Raw genomic sequence first — 25,567 nt, forward strand, 5'->3', positions numbered from 1 at the left:
AAAATAATCCTGAGAAAAATGTGATTGAGTGTCCCTTTAAGTGAAGTTATTCCTTAGTTTTACAAGGTATATGTTACTTTTAAATGACAACTTCATTGTTTATAACTCATTGGAAGCTTGTAAATGAAATGTTTAAAAACAATTTTCAATCATTTCCACATAAATTACTCTGAAAAGTATGCTGAGTAGCTGGGCTCTGTATAATGGGAGGAACGTAGGGGGAAGAGAGAAGGTCACTTATTTAAAAGGGGGAAAAAAATTACTTTCCAAATGGATAGAAGGAAAAAAGTAAAATTTTAACTCTACCAACCTTTACAGCAGCCTTATTCAGTTTCATGTGATATTTAGATTAGTCTAAGGTTTCTTCATAATATCTGTTGGAATAAAATCAAAGTACTGATGAAATGCTAAAGATAAAGTACACTGAAAATTGTATTGAATAAATAAAGTTTGGATTAGTAAACAACAATAATGTAGTGCTGGTTTACAACCAATGGAGAAATTAAATCTGTTTTAAAGATTTGCAATTTGAGAATTGCACCAATGCTTGTCCTGTATGCTGATTGAATCCTGGTTGTGCTGTTAAGTATTTTTTGAGAAATAACTACCTAATAGAGAAACTACTAAAAGGAGAGGGTGCTGCAAAGTGAAATGTAGCACAATCAATTAATAGAAAAATGCACATAATTTGGTAAACAGAGATTACCTCTCTCCACGTCTTGATTGAGTGAAGTTGGAAGTTGTTATATATGTTAACAAGGGCTTGTCTACGCTGCGACACTGTCCACAAAACTTTTGTCTTTCACGGATACTTTAAAAAGCCCCCCCAAGAAAGACAAAAGTTTTACCGACGCAAGTGGCAGTGTGAATGTGGCGCTCCTGCCGACAAAGGTAATGCCACTCCTGGGGCTGGAAGTATTTTGTTGGCAAAAGTGCTGACAAAATACCAACAGAGCATTTACACTGTGTCGATACAGTCTTGTTGCTAAAAGCTGCGTAGTGTAGACAAGCCCCAACAAACCAGTTTTTATGTAGATCAGACTTTGTCGGGGTGGGCAAACTTTTTGGTCTGAGGGCCACATCGTGGTTGCAAAACGGTATGGAGGGCCGGGTAGGGAAGGCTGTGCCTCCGCAAACAGCGTGGCCCCCACCCCCTGTCCACCTCCTGACTGCCCCCCTCAGAACCCTCAACCCTTCCAATCCCCCCGCTCCTTGTCCCCTGACTATCCCAACCCCTATCCTCACCCCCGCCCCTGACAGGCGCCCCCTGCCCCGAACCTGCGCCCCATCCAACTGTCCCCTGACTGCCCCCCGGGACCTCCTACCCCTTATCCAACCCGTTCCCCCCACCACCTGCCACTCAGAGTGGCAGAACAGGCTTATTTGAAAGCCTGGGAGCTGGGCGGGTGCAAGCCGCGCTGCCGCATAGCTGCAGGGGAGGGGGAACAGCGTGGGAGTGGCCGGGGGCTAGCCTCCCTGGCCGGGAACTCGGACTGGGCAGGACGGTCCCACGGGCTGTAGTTTGCCTACCTCTGCTTTATGTAGATCATCAAGACAGACATCCTACAAACACAGTAGACTCTATATAGATAGTGTATTGGCTAGTCCATTTCAGTTATGCTTGATTTGTTATGCTAAACCTTTGTCACTAGCATTTTTGATTAACCCCCACCGACTCTGGATTAGTATGTGTCTGCTGTTGTAGAGATGACAGGAAAAGACTACATAATGTGAAATACCTAATATGTGAGAGAGTGGTAGGCTTTTTTCAAATTCACTATAAAAATCTGGAGGTCTTTCCCCTCTAACGTAGATCAGCTGGGGTATATAACCTTTTGAATGTTTGCATTGCAATCGTATAGTCTGCATTGCACTTTGCAGACACAGCAAAAGCTCCTGCCCTGAGTAGTTTACAACTGATTTAACTAAATACAATTCAGTCATCTAGAAGGATAAGTGAAAATGGACTTCAAGTAGAGGGAATATACTTTTGCACAGGAAAAGGGAGGTGTTCCAAGATTAGGGTCTGTTATGAAATAATAGACTGTTGTCAAGTTTTCTCTGTAGGAGTGGTTGTGGAACAAGATGGAACATTGCATGAAACAAATAGTGTCCATGGGCTGCACCTCCATATTAAAGGTGAGGGGTCATAGAGACTATATTTTAAACTGCTTGAGTTGCACTTAGTTTTGGGCCTTAACTTTGGGCATCCAGTGTTGAACCTAATAATTCACCTGTTTTACCTGCTAGAATGTCTTCACTGAGTATTTAGGCCACAGCTGGATTATGGAGCTGAAGAGTTGCAACTAGAAAAGCAAAACTGAGACTTTTTTCAAAATGTGTAAAGATTTAGAGCAAGGTCTTTTTAGTATAGCTGTAGTAGTATAAATTCTCTCTGTGGTCTCTCTTGCTGTTCTGACCTTTTAAAATGCAGGTGTTAAAATATTTGCGAATATGTTAGATGTGAAGCTGGGAGACAAGCTTCCAAATAAAAATCCATCTGTTCAAAAAGTTTGGTTGTAGTGGTGCCTCTTATTGTCAAAAACAGCTTGATGTCATGGTGCATCCCAGGGAAATGTCAGATTTGTTTTTCCTGTGTAACACAGTAACTTGCTTGTAAAAACATGTTTTCTTAGGTAAATAAGATGGGACTTATTCCAACTCCGACTAAGTCGTCTTTACATTAATAGGGTGTACAAGATTGGCTGTTTGAGTGCAGGTGCATACAGATTACGCTTTGCATTATTTCCAAAAAGCGCAGTGGCAGAGACGACTATTAGGGCATACAAGTATTTGCAAACTTGCCCATCTCTTGTGTGTACACAGATCTGACACTTTCTTTTGCAGTTCATCACACTAATCCAAGTCACTGAAGTGCTCAAAAGTTTCCATACTTTTGTACAAGAGTAAAATAGTCACAGCATAGAGAGGAAGGATCACCCAAATATGTTTATGGAAAGAGTCAAAATTATATACATATAATTTGTAATGTCACCCAGAAGCATAGTTATTGGTTTTCCTGTTGCAGCCTCAATTTTGGGGAGGGAAAATAGCATTTTAGGGAAGTTGTCCTTATAAAAATTAGTGTGAAGTTACCAGTGTACACTTTAAAAAATTATCTAACAGGCTCAGTATTTTTAAATGGTGAGTCTAAGAAGTGTTGCAGTGTCTCATAAAATATCCATTTAATTGGTAGAAATAAATAGCAGTGCACAGTAGATAAGCAAGAAATTGCTTCCCTCTTGTTTAAAATCACATTTTTTAAGTCTCATGTGATTTTCCTTTCTATCCAGTATTATAAAAATGACTTGCAACGTTAATAAAATCCCAACTCTGCACTTGTAAGCTGGCAAAGGAATTGAGCTTGAGGAGAATCTGGCCCTCTGGAGTGCTCAGTTTGATACTCAATCAGTTTAAATCCTCTGCTGTTTCAAAATATAGAGCCCTTTGATAAAGGGATGGTATCATGTGTAAGTTGGATGTTTATTTGCTCTCATCTTTACAGCTTTGGATGTTGCTGTGTTTATTCTTGCAGGACTGGTGGGCTTCTGTGCTATCTAGGGGATACTGACAACAGTAAACACTTTTCAGGAGAGCTCATGTTAACGTGTCACCCATGGAACAATACTCCTTCTCAACTGATTGTAAATAGTAACACAGCAGTGATAGTTTGGAAAGACAGGAAGTCAGAAATGAATTAAATTCCATCTCATTATCTACCAGTTTCTGTCTTCCCAGTAATTGACTTAGGGCCGAAGATTTAGGCTCAGATTTTCAAAGCCACTGGCTAGGCATCCAGATTGTCTAGGCAGCTTTGAAAACCTCAGCCCTAATGTCCAAATCAGTGATTGCCTTTAATTTTTATTTGTGCTTTAACATTTGAGATTAAGTCGTAAGTAGGTGAGAAACCCTAGTATTGCTGCTATTATGTTGCATTTTGTGTTTTTCCTTAAATATGGCATCATACTAATTTTAACTTGTACAAAACATTTTATTATAGCATTAGCTATTTCCAGATAAACTAGCTGAGGCCTGGGTGGGCAAACTTTTGGCCTGAGGGCCACATCAGGGAATAGAAATTGTATGGTGGGACATGAAAGCTCACAAAATTGGGGTTGGGGTGTAGGAGGGGGTGAGGGCTCTGGTTGGGGGTGCGGGCTCTGGGGTGGGGCTGGGGATGAGAGGTTTGGGGTGCAGGAGGGTGCTCCAGGCTGGGATCAAGGGGTTTGGAGAGTGGGAGGGGGATCAGTGTTGGGGCGTGGGGAGAGGCTCAGGAGTGCAGACTCTGAGCAGCGCTTACCTCAAGCAGCTCCCGGAAGCAGTGGCATGTCCCTTCTCCAGCCCCTACATGTGGAGTGGCCCCCAACCCTAGGTGCAGGGCCATGCAGCTGCTTCCGGGAGCTGTGTGGTGCGGACCCCAACCCGGCGCCAAGCCACATGGTGCGGCTCCTGACCTGGCACCCTGGCTGGATCGCCGAAGCGGGGCAAGCCCCAGACCCCGCTCCCCAGTGAGAGCTTGCGGGCCGGCTTAAAACGGCTTGCAGGCTGTAGTTTGCCCACCCCTGAGCTAAGTTAGAGGGCTTGAATTTTTTTGAGTTGTAGGGGTAGGGTAAGGAAAGTTGCTTGCTGTGACAACTGACTTGAAAAATACTTGTTTCTTTAATTAGTTGGCAGTATTCTGCCCTAACACTACTTTTCTCTGACACCTTGCCAACCCCCACTCTGAAGGCTTTCCCTGCACAACAAATGCACAGCTCTGGGAGCCATCTGCCAGGAAAACTCAGTACCACTATGAATTAACAAATGTACTCAAGCTACATTTATTTTCATGCATTTGCTTTACATTCTGTTGCTTCCCTTTGCTCTCTTTTTATTTCTTTCTCATTCTTCCTTCCTAATTTTGGTTTCTGATGCCAGAAGAGCACTTCCTTGTTATCTTCCTTTTCTTGATTAATTCTGTTTTCCAGTCAGTCTAGTCTGTGCTCCACTGGCAGCTGTGTAGTGAAATTTAGAATTATGGTGCACAGAAATCACAAAGGGATTGAGACAGCCAAAGAGAGGTGCATAAGAAAGGAGTGAAAACTTATCTGTGATTTTGACTTTACATATTATTTATTTATTTATTTATTTATTTATTTATTTTATTTTATTTTAAAAAGCATGTTTGGTTCCATACTGGGCAAATACTTCAGTGTCCATTTTAAAAAGCATTGGGGTATCTAACGCTTCGGTATTTCAAAATTTGAGATTTTTAAATAGAAGTAAAATATTCTTAGATTCAATTTTTGTATAGTGCTTTAAAGGACTTTTTGTTTGGAAAAGTGCACTTTCGCGAAGTAGCTCCTTGCAAATTAAGTTCTGGATGTGCAGATAACTTGCTGGAATGTCTAGGTTCATACATGTAGAAGCTTATCTGGCAATTCCAAATATGCTGGTAATTGTAGTCTTCCAAGTGGCATAAACTGACCTCTTATTAATGAGGAGATGGTAAAATTTTGGATTAGTAATGCTTTGATGAAGTGATAAAGTTTCACCATGAGGAAAAGCTTGGGTTATCTTGGTTCCTTTGTGCAGGAATGGCTTCTTGTAAAATTATTCCTTTGTGATTGTTTATAGGTCTTACCACAACATTTCTGAAAAGATCGTGGAATTATGGACACTAATAATTTACTGTGTTTATTGGTATAGAACAGTAGTCATATAAAATGTCTCCTCCTTTAAGGGCAATGAAGCTTGGATCATCAAACCACTATTAAGTTAATCTTCTGAATAACTTTCAAAAATGTCAGTCTCTGATTCTTCTGTTTTTCAGGGACACCTGATTGGGTGACGTTCTCAAGTCAGAGGAAATATTGTCCTCTTTTAAAAAGTGACAAAATTTGCTCAGTGTCAGAAGTGTAGTATTCTCTGAATAGTCACTTTTCAACCTCAAGGGGCAATTTTTCTTATGAAATAGAGAAACTGTTCAGTTTGATTATATTCAGAGTCTATAAAATGACTGTACAGGAGTAACAGAGATGATGGACTCAGAGATTCTTCTCTGTAAAAGGCCTGGTCATTGTAGACTAGCTGGAAAGTGGGGCTTTTCTCATTCTGGAGTAGAAACTAGTTCATTCCGGGATTAAATTAAGAGGGAAGCTTCTTAGCAAGAGGGTATGTGATGAAGCTTCCTCTTTCCTCTTCTCCTTTGTGTGAGAAAGAAGCACCTGTGGCAAGTTGGAGTACATTCCCTGGACACATGCATTCCTGTGGGTTCTTACCTTTCTGGTTGTGAATATTGGTTATTTTTAGAGCCTTGTGACACTCTTTTATTTATTTAGTTATTTAGTTATTTATCAATAGATATATAGATATAAAATGTCAGGGTGTAATATATGTATATATAAAAGAAAGTGTCATGAGGCTCTGAAAATAGCCTGCCCCTCTCTCTCTCTCTCTCAGAATTTTGGGAATTTTGTTACTTTCTTTTATTCAAGGGGGGGGGGGAGTGCTGACACCCAAGAGGGTTGGGAGGCCCCGGGGGCTGTTGCAGAGTGAACATGACCCACACTCACTCCACAGCAGCAGCAGTTCTTTGGGGTTGGTCCCTGCTCTGGGTGTTGCAGCCTGACGCATGAATCGCAGCTGTGCTCAGGTTTGGCCCAGCTGTCCCTCTGTCACCAGGTTGCAATGCCAATCACTTAAATTTTGTCTGACTACCCCTTGTCATGACAGAGAGGCAGGCAGCTGGACCAGACCTGAGTACTGCTGTGACCCTGTGCTCCACGTTGCCACACCTTGAGTGGGGAGCCGGACAAAGCCCTGGGGGAAAGAAGCACCAGGAGCTACTGCTGATGGATGAGTTTTTTTCATTTTTGGTTTTGTATGTTTTGTTTTGTTCTGAATTTGTGGAAAATGGGGCTCTAGGTATGAAGCAAGGGACTTTTACCTTCCAAGGAAAACCATTAGCGTTTTCTAATACTGTGTAAAACATTGACTTTTCAGTCCTTGTCTATACTGAGTGTTAACACATAGTGTTAGTTAACATTTTCTAATACTTAGTATTTTTCCTAGTAGTCTTGCAAAAACCCTCTATTTTTCCATTGCTTTGAAGTGATTGTCTGGGTTGCTAACTGTCACATGGTACCTGGTTTGCTAAGGGGATTGGATTACATAGCTACCTTAGTTTGGAGGTGTGAAATTCACAGTTTTATACCATACAGTGAAGGTGATTATTCTTGTTAAAGGCTAACATATGGTTTAAAAGTTACCAGGCAAAGAAAAGTAAATTAACTTAATAGAGGAGGCTGTGCAATCTGCAACAGTTTAGATTGTTTTAAAATGGCCACTATATGTCTGCAGCTGCCTCTTCATCTGGAATTTAAAGAGCCAGGAAGAGGAGCTGAAGGTCACTTGGGGTCTGTTTGCAGAAGAGTGAGTAGATCTAAATACTAGAATACTTAAATGAGGAATTTGAGCTGCCAGTATCATGAAGAGTACAGGACTGGTTTAAAATTCCTCTTATGAGTAAACTCAGTTTGCCTACTAAGAGCTCTTTTTTTATCTTTTTTGCTCTTGTCATGTGTCCGTAGAAAGTGGAGTAACTTTGTGGTCTTCTGCATCTAGGGTATTCATACTGTTAATTCCTCTGGCAATGAAGCAAAATTCTTCCACAATTTTTATAATTCTGTTTTTGTTCAGAGCCCTGGTGTACACACCTCCCTGTGATCCAGAAAGTAATTAAAGATGTTATGCAATATTTTTCACACCATTTTAATAATTTTTCTGATATAGTTTGGTTGACAAGCTTATAAAACTGTAAGAGCAGATAGCTAGGAATTGTACCCCAAATGCTGCATTGTGTGAAATTTATATTTAAGGTCACTTTGCAGTGAAGCAAAAGTAATCCTCCGTTGAGGTCTGTTCAGAGTTACAACAGGTCTGGTCTAAAACCCTTTGAAGGCACTGGAAAGGCTCCCATTGAGGACAACAGGCTTTGTATTAGCCCCAATATCAGTTGACCTTATTGCATTACATTACATTAGCTAAGTACTCAGGAGTTTGGGTGACACCTTCAAAAGGAGAAGTAACTAATTTATAGCTGAACAATTCACCCCATGTCACAGGCTGGCCCAGTTCCCCTTGCTGGACAGACACCAGATTGTTGTGAATAGACTAAGCCCTCAGAATCACTATTCTTAGCTCTAGGTCTCTTATGGGACACTTCCAGGTTCAGACCCTGTCTCTGCCACCCTTCCTTGGGACGTGGGGCTCCCCAGCCCGGCTGCTATAAATTCCAAAACCAGCAACTCCAGTTGATAATACATGCTCTCTGAGTTCCATTTCATTGTAGGCATGCTCAGCTTCTTGATTAACTCCTTCAGGGACAATGTGTCAGGTAAGTAAGGAATACAGGCTTATCAAAGGAATTTATTAGCCATAATCGCTCTTAAAGTACTAGAGAGTTAGTGATCGTTGCAAAATCCCAACTAGCCCTGAGATACTCCTTCCCCTCCCCCCAATAAAAATATGATGTAACCCTTTCTGAGTCCAGTCAGGTCTGCCTAGCCTGAAAGACTGATCATTCTGCATCCTCTTCTCTCTCGAGCCTGGTCTTCCAGCATGTTGTGGTGAATGACCCTCTTGCTCAGGGAGAGCCCTCTCGCTGCAGTAGCCACTGCCCTTTTTTGCCTGTGTGCTCCAGCTGGGAAATTCCAGCCTTCCTCCAGGGTATGTCTACCCTTAAACTGCTACAGATGCACAGTTGCAGCATTCCAGCCACACTGCTGTAGTGCTTCAATGTAGATACTACCTGCACCGAAGGGAGGGGTTTTGCTGTCTGCATAGGCAGTTCACCTCCCCGAGAGGTGGTAGTTAGGTCGACAAAAGAATTATTCTATAAGCTGTAGACACTGTAGGTTAGATCAGCATAGCTACATCTTAGTGTTGTGGATTTTTCACACCCCTGAGAGAGATAGCTATGCTGATGTTAGCTCCCAGTGTAGACCAGCCCTCAGTCAGGCTTCAGTGCAGAGAGTCCATTGTCATATATGACAGGTTTCAGAGTAGCAGCCGTGTTAGTCTGTATTCGCAAAAAGAAAAGGAGAGTACTTGTGGCACCTTAGAGACTAACCAATTTATTTGAGCATAAGAGTGCGTCCGATGAAGTGAGCTGTAGTTCATGAAAACTTATGCTCAAATAAATTGGTTAGTCTCTAAGGTGCCACAAGTAGTCATTGTCATATAGTCTTTCAACTACTAGTGCAAAACCATGAAAGTTGATGGCCCTAGATTGCCCTGTGATGGCTCGTCAGCCATTGTCCCTAATACAAAATGGATGTTCTAATCCAAAATGGAGGGTACATTATTAAATGAAGGTTGGAATAGAAAATGGAGTTCACAGTTTGGTAGACACATCCAATTCTGTCACAGCCTGTTGTTTGACCATGGAAGAGTAACTTGAAAGTTATACTAGCAAAACTGTATAGTAGACCTGTGACCGTTGTATAGGGTTGCCAGCCCTCCAGGATTGGCGTGGAGTCTCCCAGAATCAGCATCGATCTCCCGATGACTGTTGAAAGCAATTTGGGAGATTTTAATAGGATATTTTATGAAAATGACATTATGTCATGTTGGAAAAAAATAATCCCCCGGAATAGCTTGTCAAAGTTGGCAACCCTACGTGTTTATGAAACTCAATCCAGATCAATATGTGTTTGTCACCAAACCACTTAGTTTCATTAATATTCAGGATTTTGTAGAGATAGGGTTCTCAGGATCTTTTTGGGGGTAATACAGGTTTTACAAAGAGATATAAATAAAGTTACTACCAGAAGGAAAGTAAAATCATACTTCTGTTTAAGCATCCATTTTTTTTTTTCAGTCTGGAGTGTTCTGCACAGCCTTTAAATGTGGATTTTAGTGTAACTTGGTTCCTTCAAGGAAAACTTAGGGGAACTGGAATTCATCACCTTCATTGGATTCAAATTCATTGGATTTCTCAATGTGCTTGTCGGTGGGACAGAAATCTAGAACAGGCAGAGAAAAAAGAAATGGAGGAGCTGGCACAAATTGCAAGTTAAATCATGAATATAAACTTAAATAGGTTGGCCTATGGGCCGATCTAACTGTTGTGGCTGACGACTAGGGATGATAGAAATGTTTAGGGAATCTTTCAGTAGAATTGTTTCAGCAGATTTTTACCGGCTCTCCTGCACCCCACACATTTTGTGTGTGTGCATAAGGGGTACATGGTATTTCAATACAAAGAGGATAGTCACTGAATTAAATATTTACTTACCACATTGTAAATTATTGTGCATGAATAACTAGGATCAGTGTGAAAATATGCAGGAGACTGGCAGAATCTATTCTGTATCCTGCTTGCCACTAAAACAGGATAAAATGAAGAAGCAGTATGGTCTATCAAATGTGGACTAGAGGTTCTGTTCTCAGCTGTTCTGTGACCTTGGGTAAATCACTTCACCTCTCTCTACTTAATTTCCCCATCTTAAAAATGGGAGGAGTAATGTTACTTATCTTTGTAAATCACTTTGAGTTCTACAGATGGGGAGTTCTCTATACAAGCATATTTTATTATTATTATTATTATTATTTATAACTTATTATTTATTTATTAATCAGATAAATAGTTTTCCTTCTTAACCAGTAGGGATTGGCAATCCAATGAATGTGTAAAGTCTACACTACTTCTATCCCGTCAGCACTCCTCCTTATTTGTCTTCTCAGTCCTGCTCCGCCTTTGCTGACGAGGAAAACAGCAAAGGCAATGTCTCTCATTTTTGGCTTTTCAGTGCAGTTTTTTAATGTTCTTTTTTCCTCCAGTTCTTCTAACTTCTAAAATGATAAGCGGGGACAAGGGGGGGTGTTGCCCAAGTGCAACAGCTGCTGTGGCACAATATGAGCCTTCATTATGGGTATCTTCTGCTCTTACTGGGATAACAGCCCAGAATGTCAAGATACAGTGCTGACTTCTGTTGGCAGATCAAAGTACCAGGCTGCTTCACCATTACCAGTCAATGCGGCCTATAGTAGAGCTTCCTGGTAAGAGTCATTAGATCTAGGATCTACAAGGGCAGTAGAGGACAGTTTCTACCACCCACATCCCAGGTGCAGACAATTTCCAAGACCTTTCCTTTCCAGGAGCTTTAGGTTGGGCAAGGAGTATCCAGGTCCTGGAATAATTTCATGCTTAAACAGCTATTTGGTAAGATTCATTCTGAACCCTCACCATTTATGCCTTCTCATCTCAAAGCTGTGCAAGAAGAGCGCGAAGTAATGTAGTGATGTAGTCACTGAAGCTGCTTGAGTACATTTTCTCTGCCATCATGGGCCTTAACAGTATGAGGTTCCTTGTGGCTCTCAGCTAATGTTGGTGATTCAGTGCTCACAAGTTACGCCAACATACAGCCACCACTGTAATTTAATCGCTGTTGCATGTCCACACTATGCTCCTTGTGTTGGTGGAGCGCATCCACAACAGCAGCTCTTGCATCGACCCAGAGAGCAGTGTACTGTGGGTAGCTATCCCACTGTGCACCTGGCTGCAGGGTGTTTTGGGAAGGGTTTGCAATGCCTCATGGGGGCAGGTACAGCATCATGTGATGGTTTCTCAATCCCATCATTCCATGGGTACTAGATTGGCAGCGGCTTTTCAATTGAAGTGGGAGTGAGTGGGGGGAAGGGTGTGTTGGGAGAGTGTCTGTGTGTGTGTTGGGGTTGGAGGTATGTGTATGTGAGAGACACTGTGTGGGGGACGGGGGACAGTGAGTGTGTTGGCACACTGTCTCTTTAAGTTCAAACACCAACTGGAAGCAACCAATCATGTGGCAGAAGCTGGTGCACAGACAACTGGTGTCCCCTTCTCACCCAGCTCAGGGTAGACAGGTACAGCAGCAGGGGGAGGTGGACAGTCTGCCTTCCTCCTTGGCTCTGAACAGAAGTCTCTTCCCCCCACCCCCAAGCAGCAGCCTGCCCTGCCTGCCTGTCGCTGCCTAGTGCCGGGGAGAGCAGGATTCTGCATTAATGTTTTGATTCCGTGATTCCCTCCAAGTTCTCCCACAGTCTCCTCTCCCCACTGACCAAGGAGATCCACCCCCTCCCTTGTAGTCCAGGCAGGAGTGTGTTTGCTGCTGGGAATTGGCATGCTCAGCTGGGCAGTAGCTGTGTGAGTTCTCCATGCTGAGCAGTTTCAGAAATTCCTGGGGCTTTGAAAGGGGAGGGGTGCATGCCCATATAGCTTGATGCAGGGCAGTGGAGTTCAAAACAGCAGGGAGGTCACAGTGGGCATTGTGGGATACCTCCTGAAAGCCGGTTACTACGATGAAACAAATGTGTCTACATTGATGCTTTGTCGATTTAACTTTGCCGCAAAAAGCTCTATACCTCTCGTCAAGGTGGTTTTATTTTGTTGGCAAAGCAGGGCAGTTTTGTCAGCGGGAGGAGCATTGTACTGTGTACACCTTCATTGTTTTGTCGACAAAAGCTGCCTTTTGCTATCAAAACTTTGTAGTGTAGACCAGAGCCAGGAGATTTTTCAATCTGCAGTGGCTTTCCATTTTTAAGGAGGATTTTTTTTTTAAGGATCAGGTGGATTCAGCTTTCTAAGGCAATTCGCTGAGCAAAGCAGGCTTTCTGGCAGAAGAGTTTCTACATCCTTTTCCAAGAGGGGAACGTTTTCCTGGCAAATATGACTATTAACAGATTTTGGTTTTTCAGGTACTAGAGGTGGACTTCTCTGTTTTGGGCACATTTGGTCTTCCTTGTAAAAGGAAGTCAGTTCAGATCTGAGAGACCTGATGAGATTTCTGTATTCTTGGAGATGGGTGGTAGAATTCTGAGAGAACAGGTTTTTTTATATCCACTAGATTTCACTAGTAACCTTGACAGAAAGAGGGTTCAAGTGGTATGAAGATCTCTTAATTGTTCCTCCCACCCATAACTAGTACAAGTTTTCTTTACTTCATGCTCTTGGAGCAGGATATACTTTCTGTTAATTGGCATTCGCAGACTAATTTAGTATAGCTGATCTCCTTAGAAATGAAGCAGTTAACAATGCTTGGCATTCAAATGATTGTAATTAAACTTCAAAATAAATGCCCTATTAACAAATAAAACTTACTCCTTGTTGACGTTTGTCTCGCTGCCTGACAGCAGACTCTACAGCAGTTGTTTTACGGTGTGAAAAAAAAATTCTTTGCAGTCAGGACTAGATCTGCTCTTTAAATGAAATCTTAGATTCTAGAGAATATAACAAAATTTGCAGAAAATTTAATACCCTCAAGCGTCTGCTGTCCTTACAGATGTAACTCAGATACTCATTGATTTTGTTAGAATCACGGTGTAAAGTGACTACTAAGATTTCATCTGTCTGGATTCAAAATTCATTGTCAGTTTTGGTCAGTCAGATTCTACCCATGTCCTACTATATGTTACTTCGTTTAGTCTTTGGTGTGTATGATGCAGACTGTGCAGACATCTAACTGTATGAAGAAGTTGCTGTAAAGTAGATATGTGCACCATATCTAGTGACTCTGTCAAGAACAATATTGCTTTATTTCTTTTGATTCTTTTTATGGGAAAAAGCTGTTGGAGCCATGTGTAATTTCTTGGTCAAATTCGGAGACTGCTCTTTCATCATTTTTTGCCTTAATACAAGTGCAGTTAATGAGAACTCGGGGTACAGAGAGAGAACAATTTCTTCAGTTTAAGTAAAGGATAACTTTGCTTTGCAAATATACATGCATTATAAGAACAATAATCTGTTCTCACTATTGTATGAAATAGCATTGTAAGTCTGGTCTTCATTTTTTTTTATTGCAGAATATTAGTATTGCAAATCATGTTTTCTGACTTCTTTGGCAGAGTGTGGGAGGGAAAGGAACTTCGGACTTTGTAGAACCCATTTTTTTAGTGCATTCCTGTTCTGAAGGTACAGCTTCTCTTCTCTGTCCCATCCAATTTGACCTCCTCAAAAATGTTAGTGGTGATCTCTCTAGCCATATTTAATTTTTGAAAAATAAATGAAATGCCTCCTTGCATTCCAGCTAATGGTATTTCTTTAGAATCACAAATCTAAGGTCCATTACGAGCCAGGTTATGTGTAAAGGCTTTGCCTATAGGTGTTTCCTAGCAACTCTACCAAGAGAATGCATTGCAAATCAGAGTTTCCATTTCTTTTTAGGAATGTTAGGGTCACTTAATTCACTCAACCAAAGACTAAAAATAAGGGGGGAAATGAAGGTAATTGGGAAATTAGAAATGAGACATGACCCTACTAACCATTGGCTTTAGTCAACCAACTACTTAACTGGTTTTCAACCTGTAGTCTGTGGACCTCTGGGAGTCCACAGATGGTCTAAGATTTCCAAAGGGGTCCGCAAATGAAAAAAGATTGAAAACCACTGATCTAGTTGAAATTCTTGCGTAACGGCAATTTTTCCAAGTGGAAAAAATAAGCTATCAGTCTTAGTCTTCTTTGAAAACAATTACTGTAGAACTTTGCTAATTCTCACACTTTACAGTTCTTAACTGAGTGTCACTTCATTTCTTGGCCCTATTGGTATAAATTAAAAGTCTGCAATTTGAATAGCTCTTGGAAAATATTTATTTTTTAATATATCTGGTTCAAAGCTGAGCCATATTAGGAATTTTGCTTCAATGATATAAAAAATATAGTTATTGTCACATTACGTATCTTAAACACCTAGGACTTTTAGTTATGACTTTACTTCTGTTTCATCTGTGGAAGTAATTACATGTAATGCTCTTTTTAATATTAAATATATTGCATGAGTTCTCAAATATGTATACTATTACGATGTTTCATTCACAGAGCTCTACCTAGAGGGCAAATACCTATTTCCACTATGAAACATTTACCATTCTTTTTATGGGTTTATATCTTGGCCTAAGTTGCATAATCTTACAGCACCCAAAAATGTGCTAAGCATTTCACAATACAAATAAGAGGACATAGTCTCTGACCAGAAGAGTTTTAAAAACTGGGACACGATGCTACAAAAAGAGGGCAACCTGTACGTTGGGAGGTGGGTGGGGGGTGGCAGAGATGGGAGACTATCAAAATATTATGTGGCTATTCAGAAGAGCCTAATGCACAGCATAATGGTTCAAGATACTCTTGTATTTTTAAAAATAGCTGAATGTTATGGTTACCTTTCTTGTGTGCGTCTTTGTAGAAGTGGGTCTTAAGGAGGGATCTGAAAGAGGAAAGGGCCTTGTGGACCAACTTGGAATTTACTTTAACAAGTAATAAATCAAGGGTTTGAATGCAGACTTCTGTACAATAACTAGTTAGTTTGAATCAGTCTTGTAAAATAGTAATGAAAATTTACCAGCTGAGGCACAAAATTATTTTCCTCACCTTTACCATAATTAAAAAAAAATTGCAAAAGGGTGAATAGGATTCACTAAGGCTGACTTCAATTATTTGAGCAATTAATTTTTGAATGGTCAGACTCCCTCTTAGTAACAGATACACTTCACTGAAAAAGATTTGTTACTTTAAATTACAAGTAAATTCATTGCTCATGAAAGATGCTGGATTCACAACAGTGGGCAACTGAAATCCCCTGTTCAGAACAGGTACAGTACAGGCAATAATTCAGGATTCTCTCCGGGCTCTCACTCTCCTCTGCCCCTCCTCCCCCGGAGTGTCACAGCACTGTAGTGAAGGACTAGGAAACATGGTCCACTCAGTCCTTGGCTTCTAATCAAAGATGTCAGTAGCAATGCAGTTATTTTGGTCTGCATCTTGTTCTATGAGAAATGGACTAGGATAATCTAACTGGGTAATTATAATGGGAAAGGTTTTGATTTTAATGGGAGGCAATATTGCCTAGTTGTTATAGGTTGGTTAGGGCACCCGTCTTCCATTCCCAACTTGGTAACTAAATTGTTGAAACCATCGATATGTCACTTAACCTCTTGGTCTCTATTTTCCTCAGTTGTAAAATAGATATACTTCAGGATGCTGTCACTAAATGTTTGTAAAGTGTTTTGAGATCTTAAAATTAAAGTGCTATGTAAGGGTGAAGTTTTAGTGTTGTTTTTTAAAAATAAATGTACCTTCTGAAAAGTAGCTGTGCATACATAAGTACTTTAGTGAAATTGTTTTAGTACTTCAGTCTCATTCAAATTTAAATCTTCTAAAGCTACATCAGTAATTTTAACTTGTATAGCATTCAGTTGATCCACTTGAATTTACACAGTATCTATGTCAAACAAGTCGTGATGTTTGTGGTAGTATTATTACTAGGGTTTTCTTTAAACGTGTTACTTAGAGGAAATTAAATACAAAAGTCTATTGAAATATCTTTGAATTTCCTTGTTTGTGGTTTGAAAATAGACCATTAGTATTATGTTTTCATTCTGTCCTTGTCATTCCATTGTTGCTAATACTCTTTACAAGTGAGTTAACTCTGTCATCCCTGAAACACTTTAAACACAGTAGAAATATTTATAGACAGGCAAACATCTTTACACTAAAAGAAAAGGAGGACTTGTGGCACCTTAGAGACTAACAAATTTATTTGAGCATAAGCTTTTGTGAGCTACAGCTCACTTCATCAGATGCATTCAGTGGAAAATACAGTGGGGAGATTTATATACACAGAGAACATGAAACAATGGGTGTTACCATACACACTGTAAGGAGAGTGATCAGGTAAGGTGAGCTATTACCAGCGGGGGGGGATATCAAGGTGGGCCATTTCCAGCAGTTGACGGGGGGGGGATAAACATGGGGAAATAGTTTTACTTTGTGTAATGACCCATCCACTCCCAGTCTTTATTCAAGCCTAAGTTAATTGTATCCAGTTTGCAAATTAATTCCAATTCAGCATTCTCTCGTTGAAGTCTATTTTTGAAGATTTTTGTTGAAGAATTGCCACTTTTAGGTCTGTAATCGAGTGACCAAAGAGATTAAAGTGTTCTCCGACTGGTTTTTGAATGTTATAATTCTTGATGTCTGATTTGCGACCATTTATTCTTTTATGTAGAGACTGTCCAGTTTGGCCAATGTACATGGCAGAGGGGCATTGCTGGCACATGATGGCATATATCACATTGGTAGATGTGCAGGTGAACGAATCTCTGATAGTGTGGCTGATGTGATTAGGCCCTATGATGGTGTCCCCTGAATAGTTTGTGGACACAGTTTGCAACGGGCTTTGTTGCAAGGATAGGTTCTTCAGACGTTCTTGTCAACTGCTGGAAATGGCCCACCTTGATTATCACTACAAATGTGTGTGTCCCCCCCACCCTCACCCCCACCCCGCTCTCCTGCTGGTAATAACTCACCTTACCTGATCACTCTCCTTACAGTGTGTATGGTAACACCCATTGTTTCATGTTCTGTGTATATAAATCTCCCCACTGTATTTTCCACTGAATGCATCTGATGAAGTGAGCTGTAGCTCACGAAAGCTTATGCTCAAATAAATTTGTTAGTCTCTAAGGTGCCACAAGTCCTCTTTTTCTTTTTGCAGATACAGACTAACACAGCTGCTACTCTGAAACCTATCTTTACACTAAATGTCCTTGCTTTTTTACCTTTTAATATAGTGGGTTATTTATATTAGTTTTTGAATGAAAATGTTTCCACTTCCCATGGTTTAGACACTTTTGAAATTTTACCATAGAGTTTTCTGCAAATTGGGTCTGGTTCCCACATAATCTGTAAATTGTATTAATAGGAAACTTCCATATTGTGACAATCCACAGCTTTTTTTTGGGAGCCATTTTTGAATTAATTAAGAATGAGGCAGTTATTGGCTAGCAGCACTTGCTGCCAGTAATGTTTGCAGCTTGTGAAATTGATTTCAGTGACCTGCACTAGCACTTATATATTTGGAAACCTTGTCTATTCTAGGTTTATTTTCTGAAAAACTTCACACCGTTGCTAATGCCAAATTCAGCTCCACCAGCAGTGTTGTTAACAGTGGGAGCCCTAGTGTAGGCAAGATGCTAGAGGCTGTCTGGACTTTGATTTAACAGCTGGTGCACCAGTGTAAATACCAGGACATTTTTCTGAAAAGGCCAGTATGTAGATAGTCAAAAGAAGCAAACTTTGGAAGGAGTGTGTGGTGAGGGTTTGGGGGGAAGAGGGTTTGTCAGATACCTAACTATAGTTCTGTAATCACAGTCCACACACATTTGTAGTTTACGAAAATGTCATTGTCAGTCTTGTTATAACTTAATAGAAATTGGTACTGATCTTATGATAGAATTAAAAGAGAACCTATTTTTTAAATAGTATTTTTGTAGATGTCTTATTAATAAGGCTGCGATTTCATCACGGAATCCATAACTTCGAAAGATCTCCATGACCTCAGCCAGCACTGGTGGGGAGCTGCAGGGTCCCTGCCACCTGTGGAGGCAGGCAGCTGCCCGGCCTCTGTGGGTGGCAGTGGGGAGCCCCGCAGCTTCCCGATGCTGCTCCCTTGCCGTGCCCCCCCACACACCCCCGGGGGCAGCAGGCAGGACCTGGCAACAGGGGGAATCCCCACTGGTCCCCTGTGGGCAGCAGTGGGAACCCATGCAGTTTGGAACTGCCAGCTGAGGAGGACCTTGGAGCTCCCAGCCCTCCTTCCAGCACATCCCCAGCTGCCCAGGCTACCCATTTTGTCACTGGTATTTTTAGTAAATGTTAGGGACAGGTCACGGACTTCCATGAATTTTTTACTAAAAATATGCATGACAAAAACTTAGCCTTACTTATTAATCATCTCAAATTCCAGAGATGACACTTAAGTAAAGATGAGCAAGAGTTAAAACTGTATCTACAGATGTATCAAAAGCCAAGTGACATGGTTAAAAATGACACTACTTTTTTTTAGTGGAGCTGGGATAGATTTTGGCCCTGTGATGGGGTTATTAGTTTACAAGAGCAGAAATGTGTATCATTCAAACAAAATAATATTTTATTGAATTGTTTTCCACTTAATCACACAGCATATCTAGATAATAGCTACCAACAGTGAAACCTGCTAGCCCTCTAAAGTATTCCAGTCACAACAAACATTACTGTTACAGTTCACTGAAACAAGCTCTTCGCCTCTGATAATTCCTTAGTTCTTAAAAAAAATGAAATTCACTTTTCTTGAAAAAAAGAAAAGGGTGAGGATACACTTCCTTTAATCTCTAGTACCCAGAAAAGGTATCTATAATGTCTGAAGAAAAGAGACATTTTTCAGATTTCTACCACTTGTACCACTACCATCCTCCAGTGCAAATGCCCCATTGTTGTACTTCAGGATATGACTTAATGGTTGTGCAGTCCTTTGCTGTTACAGTGATAGGAACAACACATAAACTGAGGATTCCAGTATCCACAAACCTGCTGAGGCTGTGGATCTAACTGTTGCCTTGTGGGTTGGATGAGCTCTTAATTCTGGTTGTTAGGGAATTCAGGAATCTCTGTAGCTTCAAAAGTACCAAATTTAGCCTTTCCTTTACAGTTGATCTGAAAATCAGTTCATAAACTTTCCCAGTCAGTAACAGACAATGGAGTTAGAATTAATTTACAAATAGTTTCTCCCTTATTTACCTGTGACAACCTCAGTGTAGGGTGCTCTGTCTCCCCCTCAGTGTTTGATTGCCTCAAACTACATTACTCTAGGTGATTGGTGATCTCAGCAATTGTTGAAAGAGAAACATAGAACCCTGAAATGGACTCTAAGTAAAGTCTTCAGTGCACATTTTAATGGTAAAGAAGTCTGCTGACTACAGTCTTTACTGATATCTTTAATTGCTTGTCAACCACTCAAATCAAATCCAGATATATGGAAAATGGAGGTTTCAGAGTAACAGCCGTGTTAGTCTGTATTCGCAAAAAGAAAAGGAGTACTTGTGGCACCTTAGAGACTAACCAATTTATTTGAGCATGAGCTTTCGTGAGCTACAGCTCACTTCATCGGATGCATGCCGTGGAAACTGCAGCAGGCTTTATTTATACACAGAGAATATGAAAAAATACGAAAAAATACTCTATTCAGAAAAACATATCTATTCAGGGGACACCATCACAGGGCCTAATAACATCAGCCACACTATCAGAGGCTCGTATACCTGCACATCCACCAATGTGATATATGCCATCATGTGCCAGCAATGCCCCTCTGCCATGTACGTTGGTCAAACTGGACAGTCTCTACGTAAAAGAATAAATGGACACAAATCAGATGTCAAGAATTATAACATTCATAAACCAGTCGGAGAACACTTCAATCTCTCTGGTCACACAATCACAGACATGAAGGTCGCTGTCTTAAAACAAAAAAACTTCAAATCCAGACTCCAGCGAGAAACTGCTGAATTGGAATTCATTTGCAAATTGGATACTATTAATTTAGGCTTAAATAGAGACTGGGAGTGGCTAAGTCATTATGCAAGGTAGCCTATTTCCTCTTGTTTTTTCCTCCCCCCCCCCCCCCCGATGTTCTGGTTTAACTTGGATTTAAACTTGGAGAGTGGTCAGTTTGGATGAGTTATTACCAGCAGGAGAGTGAGTTTGTGTGTGTATGGGGGTGGGGGGGATATGAGAAAACCTGGATTTGTGCTGGAAATGGCCCACCTTAATTATGCACATTGTAGGGAGAATGGTCACTTTGGATGAGCTATTACCAGCAGGAGAGTGAGTTTGTGTGTGTGGTTTTTGGGAGGGGGGTGAGGGGGTGAGAGAACCTGGATTTGTGCAGGAAATGGCCAAACTTTATTATCATGCACATTGTGTAAAGAGTTGTCACTTTGGATGGGCTATCACCAGCAGGAGAGTGAATTTGTGTGGGGGGGTGGAGGGTGAAAAAACCTGGATTTGTGCTGGAAATGGCCCACCTGATGATCACTTTAGATAAGCTATTACCAGCAGGACAGTGGGGTGAGAGGAGGTATTTTTTCATATTCTCTGTGTATAAATAAAGCCTGCTGCAGTTTCCACGGCATGCATCCGATGAAGTGAGCTGTAGCTCACGAAAGCTCATGCTCAAATAAATTGGTTAGTCTCTAAGGTGCCACAAGTACTCCTTTTCTTTATGGAAAATGGAGTAGCACTGAACCCAATGTGCTCAATGTTCTGCACCAGAAACTTCTCTGTGAGAACAGAGGTTCTTTCCCTGACTCCGTATCACAATGTGGTGGTGATGTGATAGGGTTATTTTAAAAATGTTAAGTGTATCTAAGAGCACAGCGTGGGCTACCCAAAATCTTGAGCGAAATGTCATTGAACATGTAACCAGTTCACTTTCCTGCTGTTGGATATATAGCTAAGAAACCTGCTATAGGTTGATTTAAAAGAAGTCTCTCAAAAAAACAAAATTCTTTGGAGCCCTGATTTCTCAACTTCCAGATGAGCTAGTATCCATATGCACAAAAGAGTGGACTGAATTTGTAAGAGCTTTGACACAGTAGGTAAATTTTACACTAAATGGAAATATTTTTTAAAGTTGTCCCCAGGTGCTGCTTGGTTCGACTTTTTTCTTTTCAGCAGTCATTGCATCAACTCTTCTGTTGAGTGTTCCCTTTAAAGTTTGACAACATCTAGTTTTCACAGCCCACCTCATTTTAAGAACAAACCGGAGAGAAAATGTACTAGTTTTTCTTAAGAAATGGTGACAGCTCTTTATGTTCCGTGATGTGGGTGAAGTAAGAATATATTACTGAGAATTAAAAATGCAGCTCTTCATGAGACCAAACATATTTTGACTTAAACTTCTTTTCCCCTTATTACTTTCTTTTTCAATAGAAACTATGTTCCAACTTCCTGTCAACAACCTTGGCAGTTTAAGAAAAGCCCGGAAAACTGTGAAAAAAATACTTAGTGATATTGGTTTGGAATACTGTAAAGAACATATAGAAGTAAGTATGACATCTGACTTAGCTTTCTGGTTTGAATTGAGGCACTTGGATTCAATTTTCTGCTGAAATATTTATTATAGAGATTTCATAAAAACATTGTATTAGCTACCACCACATCAGATTTTTTTCGGGGTCCCTATACGTTTCTGATAGACCTTTAAGGACCTTCAGTTTTAGCCCTTCACTTTACCTCAGGGGTTGTGACCTCCAGATGAGAATGAGTTATGTGGGGTTCTGTTACAGAATTACTGCCATCTAGAAGAGTCATTCTTAAATGGTTACTAGGAGTTGCTGCTGAAGCAAGTCACACACTTTTAAGCCTCATCTAAACTGGGATGTAAAGGTGTAGTGTTAGCTAACGTGTTTAGGCTTTAACTGTCTGGTTTGGCATGTGTTGAAGGCAGTGGGCTTTGTCTGTGCTAGACTTTTAAAATGTGTTAGCAGGTGCTAGCTGTTGTAGTAAAATGACACCTTTAAATCCTAGCCTAGACAAGGCCTTAGAGCCTGCTGTCCTAGGGGCCAAGAGATGAACTGAGATTTTTACAGGTATTTCAGTGCAGAACAATGGGTTACCATGTTAAGGACTGCCTTCTATAATGGCTTAAGTTGATATTTAAGAGATATTCTGCTATTCATCTTACTGACAAACTTTAAGATATTGCTTATCAAAAACCTTTTTCCTGAAATGAATACCCTGTATGATCACCTTTCCACTCATCTGCTCTATGGCTCTTCAGCACCCTATAGGTAGTAGCCTTCTGCGTTTTGTTCTAGTTTTAAACTAGCTCCTCTTCTTCATGTTGTTGTTCCAGATAAAATGAGTATTCATCCCTTTTTGTTTGGGGTCAGTTACTTTGAATAAGTATGGGTTGAATAATGGGCTTCAGGGTAAAATTTCCAAAGGAGTTTGAATCCAAATTTCAAAAGTGATTTAGGCCTGAGTCCCATTGGCTTTCAGTCACACTTTGGGATTAAGAGTACCTTAGGTGCTTTCAAAACTTGGGATTTAAGGTGCTTTTAAGAACTTCACCTAAGTCCCTATGCCAAAATTTTTAAAAATAGAAGCGGTTGTCCATCTTTAAACACGCATCTGATTTTAAAAAATACTCAACATTGATCTCAGTGGGAGCTGTCAGGTGCTGAACACTTTTGAAAATCTTGAAAGTCGGACTTGGACTGACTTCAGGATTTTATTTTTGAAAATCTTGGCCCTCGGTTATTTAGTGTCTTTGAGCCTGTACTTTTCAGAATTGCTTATTTGGAACTGCTAATTCTTTGGGAACCCACCTTTTTTGGTCAAGGGAAACTTTAGTTGAAATAAATGTATAAGATGCATTTTTACAATTTTCATGAGGGGAAATTTTCCCTTGGTTAATCTCTTGTACTACTTGTGGGTAGTTCTTGGTGGACACAGGGCTGTGTGGGTGTCTTCATGAGTAATTAATGGGGAGCAATCAGTTTTTGTTTTTGATGTTTCTCTGTCTTCCCATCCACCCTTTTCCAGGATTTTAAGCAGTTTGAACCTAATGACTTTTATTTGAAAAACACTACATGGGAAGATGTAGGATTGTGGGATCCCTCGCTTACAAAAAATCAGGTTAGTAATGGTTCCACAGAATCTCACCTCAGATCCTGAAGGCAGTAACTTTCAAATGGTGTTTTGCACAATTATACCAATTTCTTTTGTTGTATTTTACCAGTTTTAATGGTGGCTTTTATAATCTACTTAAAGGATTATTAGAAGGATGCTTTTGTTGTACAAGTAATAATCCTAGTCTTGATTGGGTTAAACATGCTAAGGGCCAGTTATTTGAATGAGGAACTTCACTGTTGAGAAATTTTAAGCACCTGTTCTATTCTTTAGTTTAAGAAGAAGAAGAAAAAAAAGTTGCCATCCTTGTTTTCCAGCTCAGCACAAACTCACCATCCCTCTAGTTAAAAGTATAACTATTTGTACAGACTGTTTCTACAAGATTTGCTTCACCTCTCCCTAATTCAGTTCCGCCATCTGTTTTCATGATGAATTCAGAAAAATATTAAGTAGAATAAATCCAACTGCTGCTTTATCCAGTCATAGCTTTCAGCTGTCTGCTACATCTCTGAGGACTTGGTGATAACCCATCTGTGTCAGAGCCTGTTCAGTTTAGGCACACAGTTAAATACAGCAGAATGGAGTGGCAGTGTTGTTGGATATCTTATTTATTCTTTTCTAGATGTTTCTGAATTGACTGTAAAGCTAAGGAGGTTTGAACTGAGCTAGGAGAAATGGAGGAAAAGAAATGTAACTGTGATAGTGACTTCTGTCTTATTCCACTGACTAAACAAATTTAACAGAAGCCCTTCACTTTGGTTCTATGATAGCCTCTACTTTTAGTATAATATTTAATAAAATAAGCAGTGAAACTGACAGGTGAACATTTCACTTATGAAATCAGGTGGTATAAGTATCAGGTATTGCTCACCTCTGGAAACAGGATGCTTATATTTGATGGATCACTGGTCTGGTATTTGTAAAACCAGACTTCCTTTATTGCTATGCGCCTGATGTGCATCAGTATGTTCTTCCTGCTTCTAATAAATTCAACAAAAAGATTTGTCACATCAAAGCAGACAACTCTTAATTCTGTGGCCTGTTTCCAGCAATGGCCAATATGTGAGGCTTCAGAAGGTGGCCAGAAATACACATAGCTCACTACTCACTTGTACAGAGGGGGAGAATAATTCATTCCTTAACTTCAGGGGATGCACTTGCACCTTGAAGCTTCACTTGCATAACTTCACTTGTATAGCTATGAATGTTGTTCATAGTTATTTCAATTGGTCATGTTTTATATTTAATGTTAAATTATTTTGAAATGCCAGGCTGACTTCAAAGATAGACACGAATCACATACAGTTTAATTTCAGTTTGAAGTGTAACAGTTGACACTGCATCAGAAACCCTTTCAAAGCTGCTACAATTTAGAGGGAGCAAGGGGTCTATGAAAAGCACTATGAAAGAGCTAGGTGGTATTATATAAAAGAGTAGAATTTTTCAAAAGCCTTGTTTTTTTTCTTTTTTTTTTTTCCCCCTGATCCATGGTGAGTTTTGAAAAATTTACAATTTAGCTTTGGTCAGTAGAAAAAGTTGGTTGCTTGTAGCTCTACTTCTCAAGTATCGCTGATAGGATGATTATATTATCTAAATTAAACATTACAGTTAAATAATGCCTTTTGGGATCTGATTTATGTTTCATGAAGAGTATTCCTTCTGCTTCATTCCAAATTTGCAAAATAACTTCTGCATCATAGTTTGCATGTTCATCCCCCACCGCCTATGTTACATTGTTTCAATTGTGCCCTGATTAATGTTGCTTTAATCTGTGTGGAAGCAACAGGACTGAGGAGCTAAACTGCTCAGTTTTGCTCCATTCTCAAAAGTGAGTAAGATACTATAATACAAAAAGAGGCACTAGGCTTGTGTGGCTATGACACTAGAAGTGGCAGTTAAAAATACCTATTTCAAAATACTGCACCAATTTAGAAAGCTTTTAAGGACAGTATTAAAAGAAAATTGTTAATTGTTGCTAATGACTGGATTAAAGCACATTGAAATATCTAAAAATATCATTTTGTGAAATACTTTGATCTGAAGTGACCTTTTTTGGCCTGAAAGCCTCATTCTGTGAGCTTGCCAACTAATAGTACATTACAG

General features: G+C 40.2%; 2 protein-coding genes across 12 annotated transcripts in view; one reads left to right on the top strand and one right to left on the bottom strand.

Annotated features, from left to right (window-relative positions):
* ADNP (activity dependent neuroprotector homeobox) overlaps positions 1 to 25,567 on the top strand; it is a 44,565-nt gene that overhangs the window by 14,754 nt on the left and 4,244 nt on the right. For 6 of the 9 annotated variants that reach the window (XM_073309408.2, XM_073309412.2, XM_073309406.2 and 3 more), the window contains 3 exons: positions 2,068 to 2,139; positions 21,761 to 21,873; positions 23,378 to 23,470. In XM_073309408.2, coding sequence (XP_073165509.1) covers positions 2,068 to 2,139; positions 21,761 to 21,873; positions 23,378 to 23,470 — 278 coding nt within the window. The remainder of the gene's footprint in view (positions 1 to 2,067; positions 2,140 to 21,760; positions 21,874 to 23,377; positions 23,471 to 25,567) is intronic. The other 3 variants (XM_073309415.2, XM_073309413.2, XM_073309414.2) reach the window with 1 other exon arrangement.
* The window catches only part of BCAS4 (breast carcinoma amplified sequence 4), a 100,050-nt gene that overhangs the window by 2,120 nt on the left and 72,363 nt on the right, over positions 1 to 25,567 (bottom strand). Inside the window, exons 6-8 of one of the 3 annotated variants that reach the window (XR_013634506.1) lie at positions 15,175 to 15,218; positions 9,832 to 10,007; positions 311 to 374 (exon numbers count right to left, since the gene is read on the bottom strand). Coding sequence is in view for 2 of the 3 variants with exons in the window: in XM_073309418.2 (XP_073165519.1) it covers positions 9,928 to 10,007; positions 20,089 to 20,170 (162 nt within the window). In the remaining variant the exon portion in view is untranslated. Of the gene's footprint in view, positions 1 to 310; positions 375 to 9,831; positions 10,008 to 15,174; positions 15,219 to 20,088; positions 20,171 to 25,567 lie in introns of those variants that run through there. The other 2 variants (XM_073309417.2, XM_073309418.2) reach the window with 2 other exon arrangements.

The sequence above is a fragment of the Lepidochelys kempii genome, chromosome 13, assembly GCF_965140285.1.
Source record: "Lepidochelys kempii isolate rLepKem1 chromosome 13, rLepKem1.hap1, whole genome shotgun sequence".
NCBI lineage: Eukaryota > Metazoa > Chordata > Testudines > Cheloniidae > Lepidochelys > Lepidochelys kempii.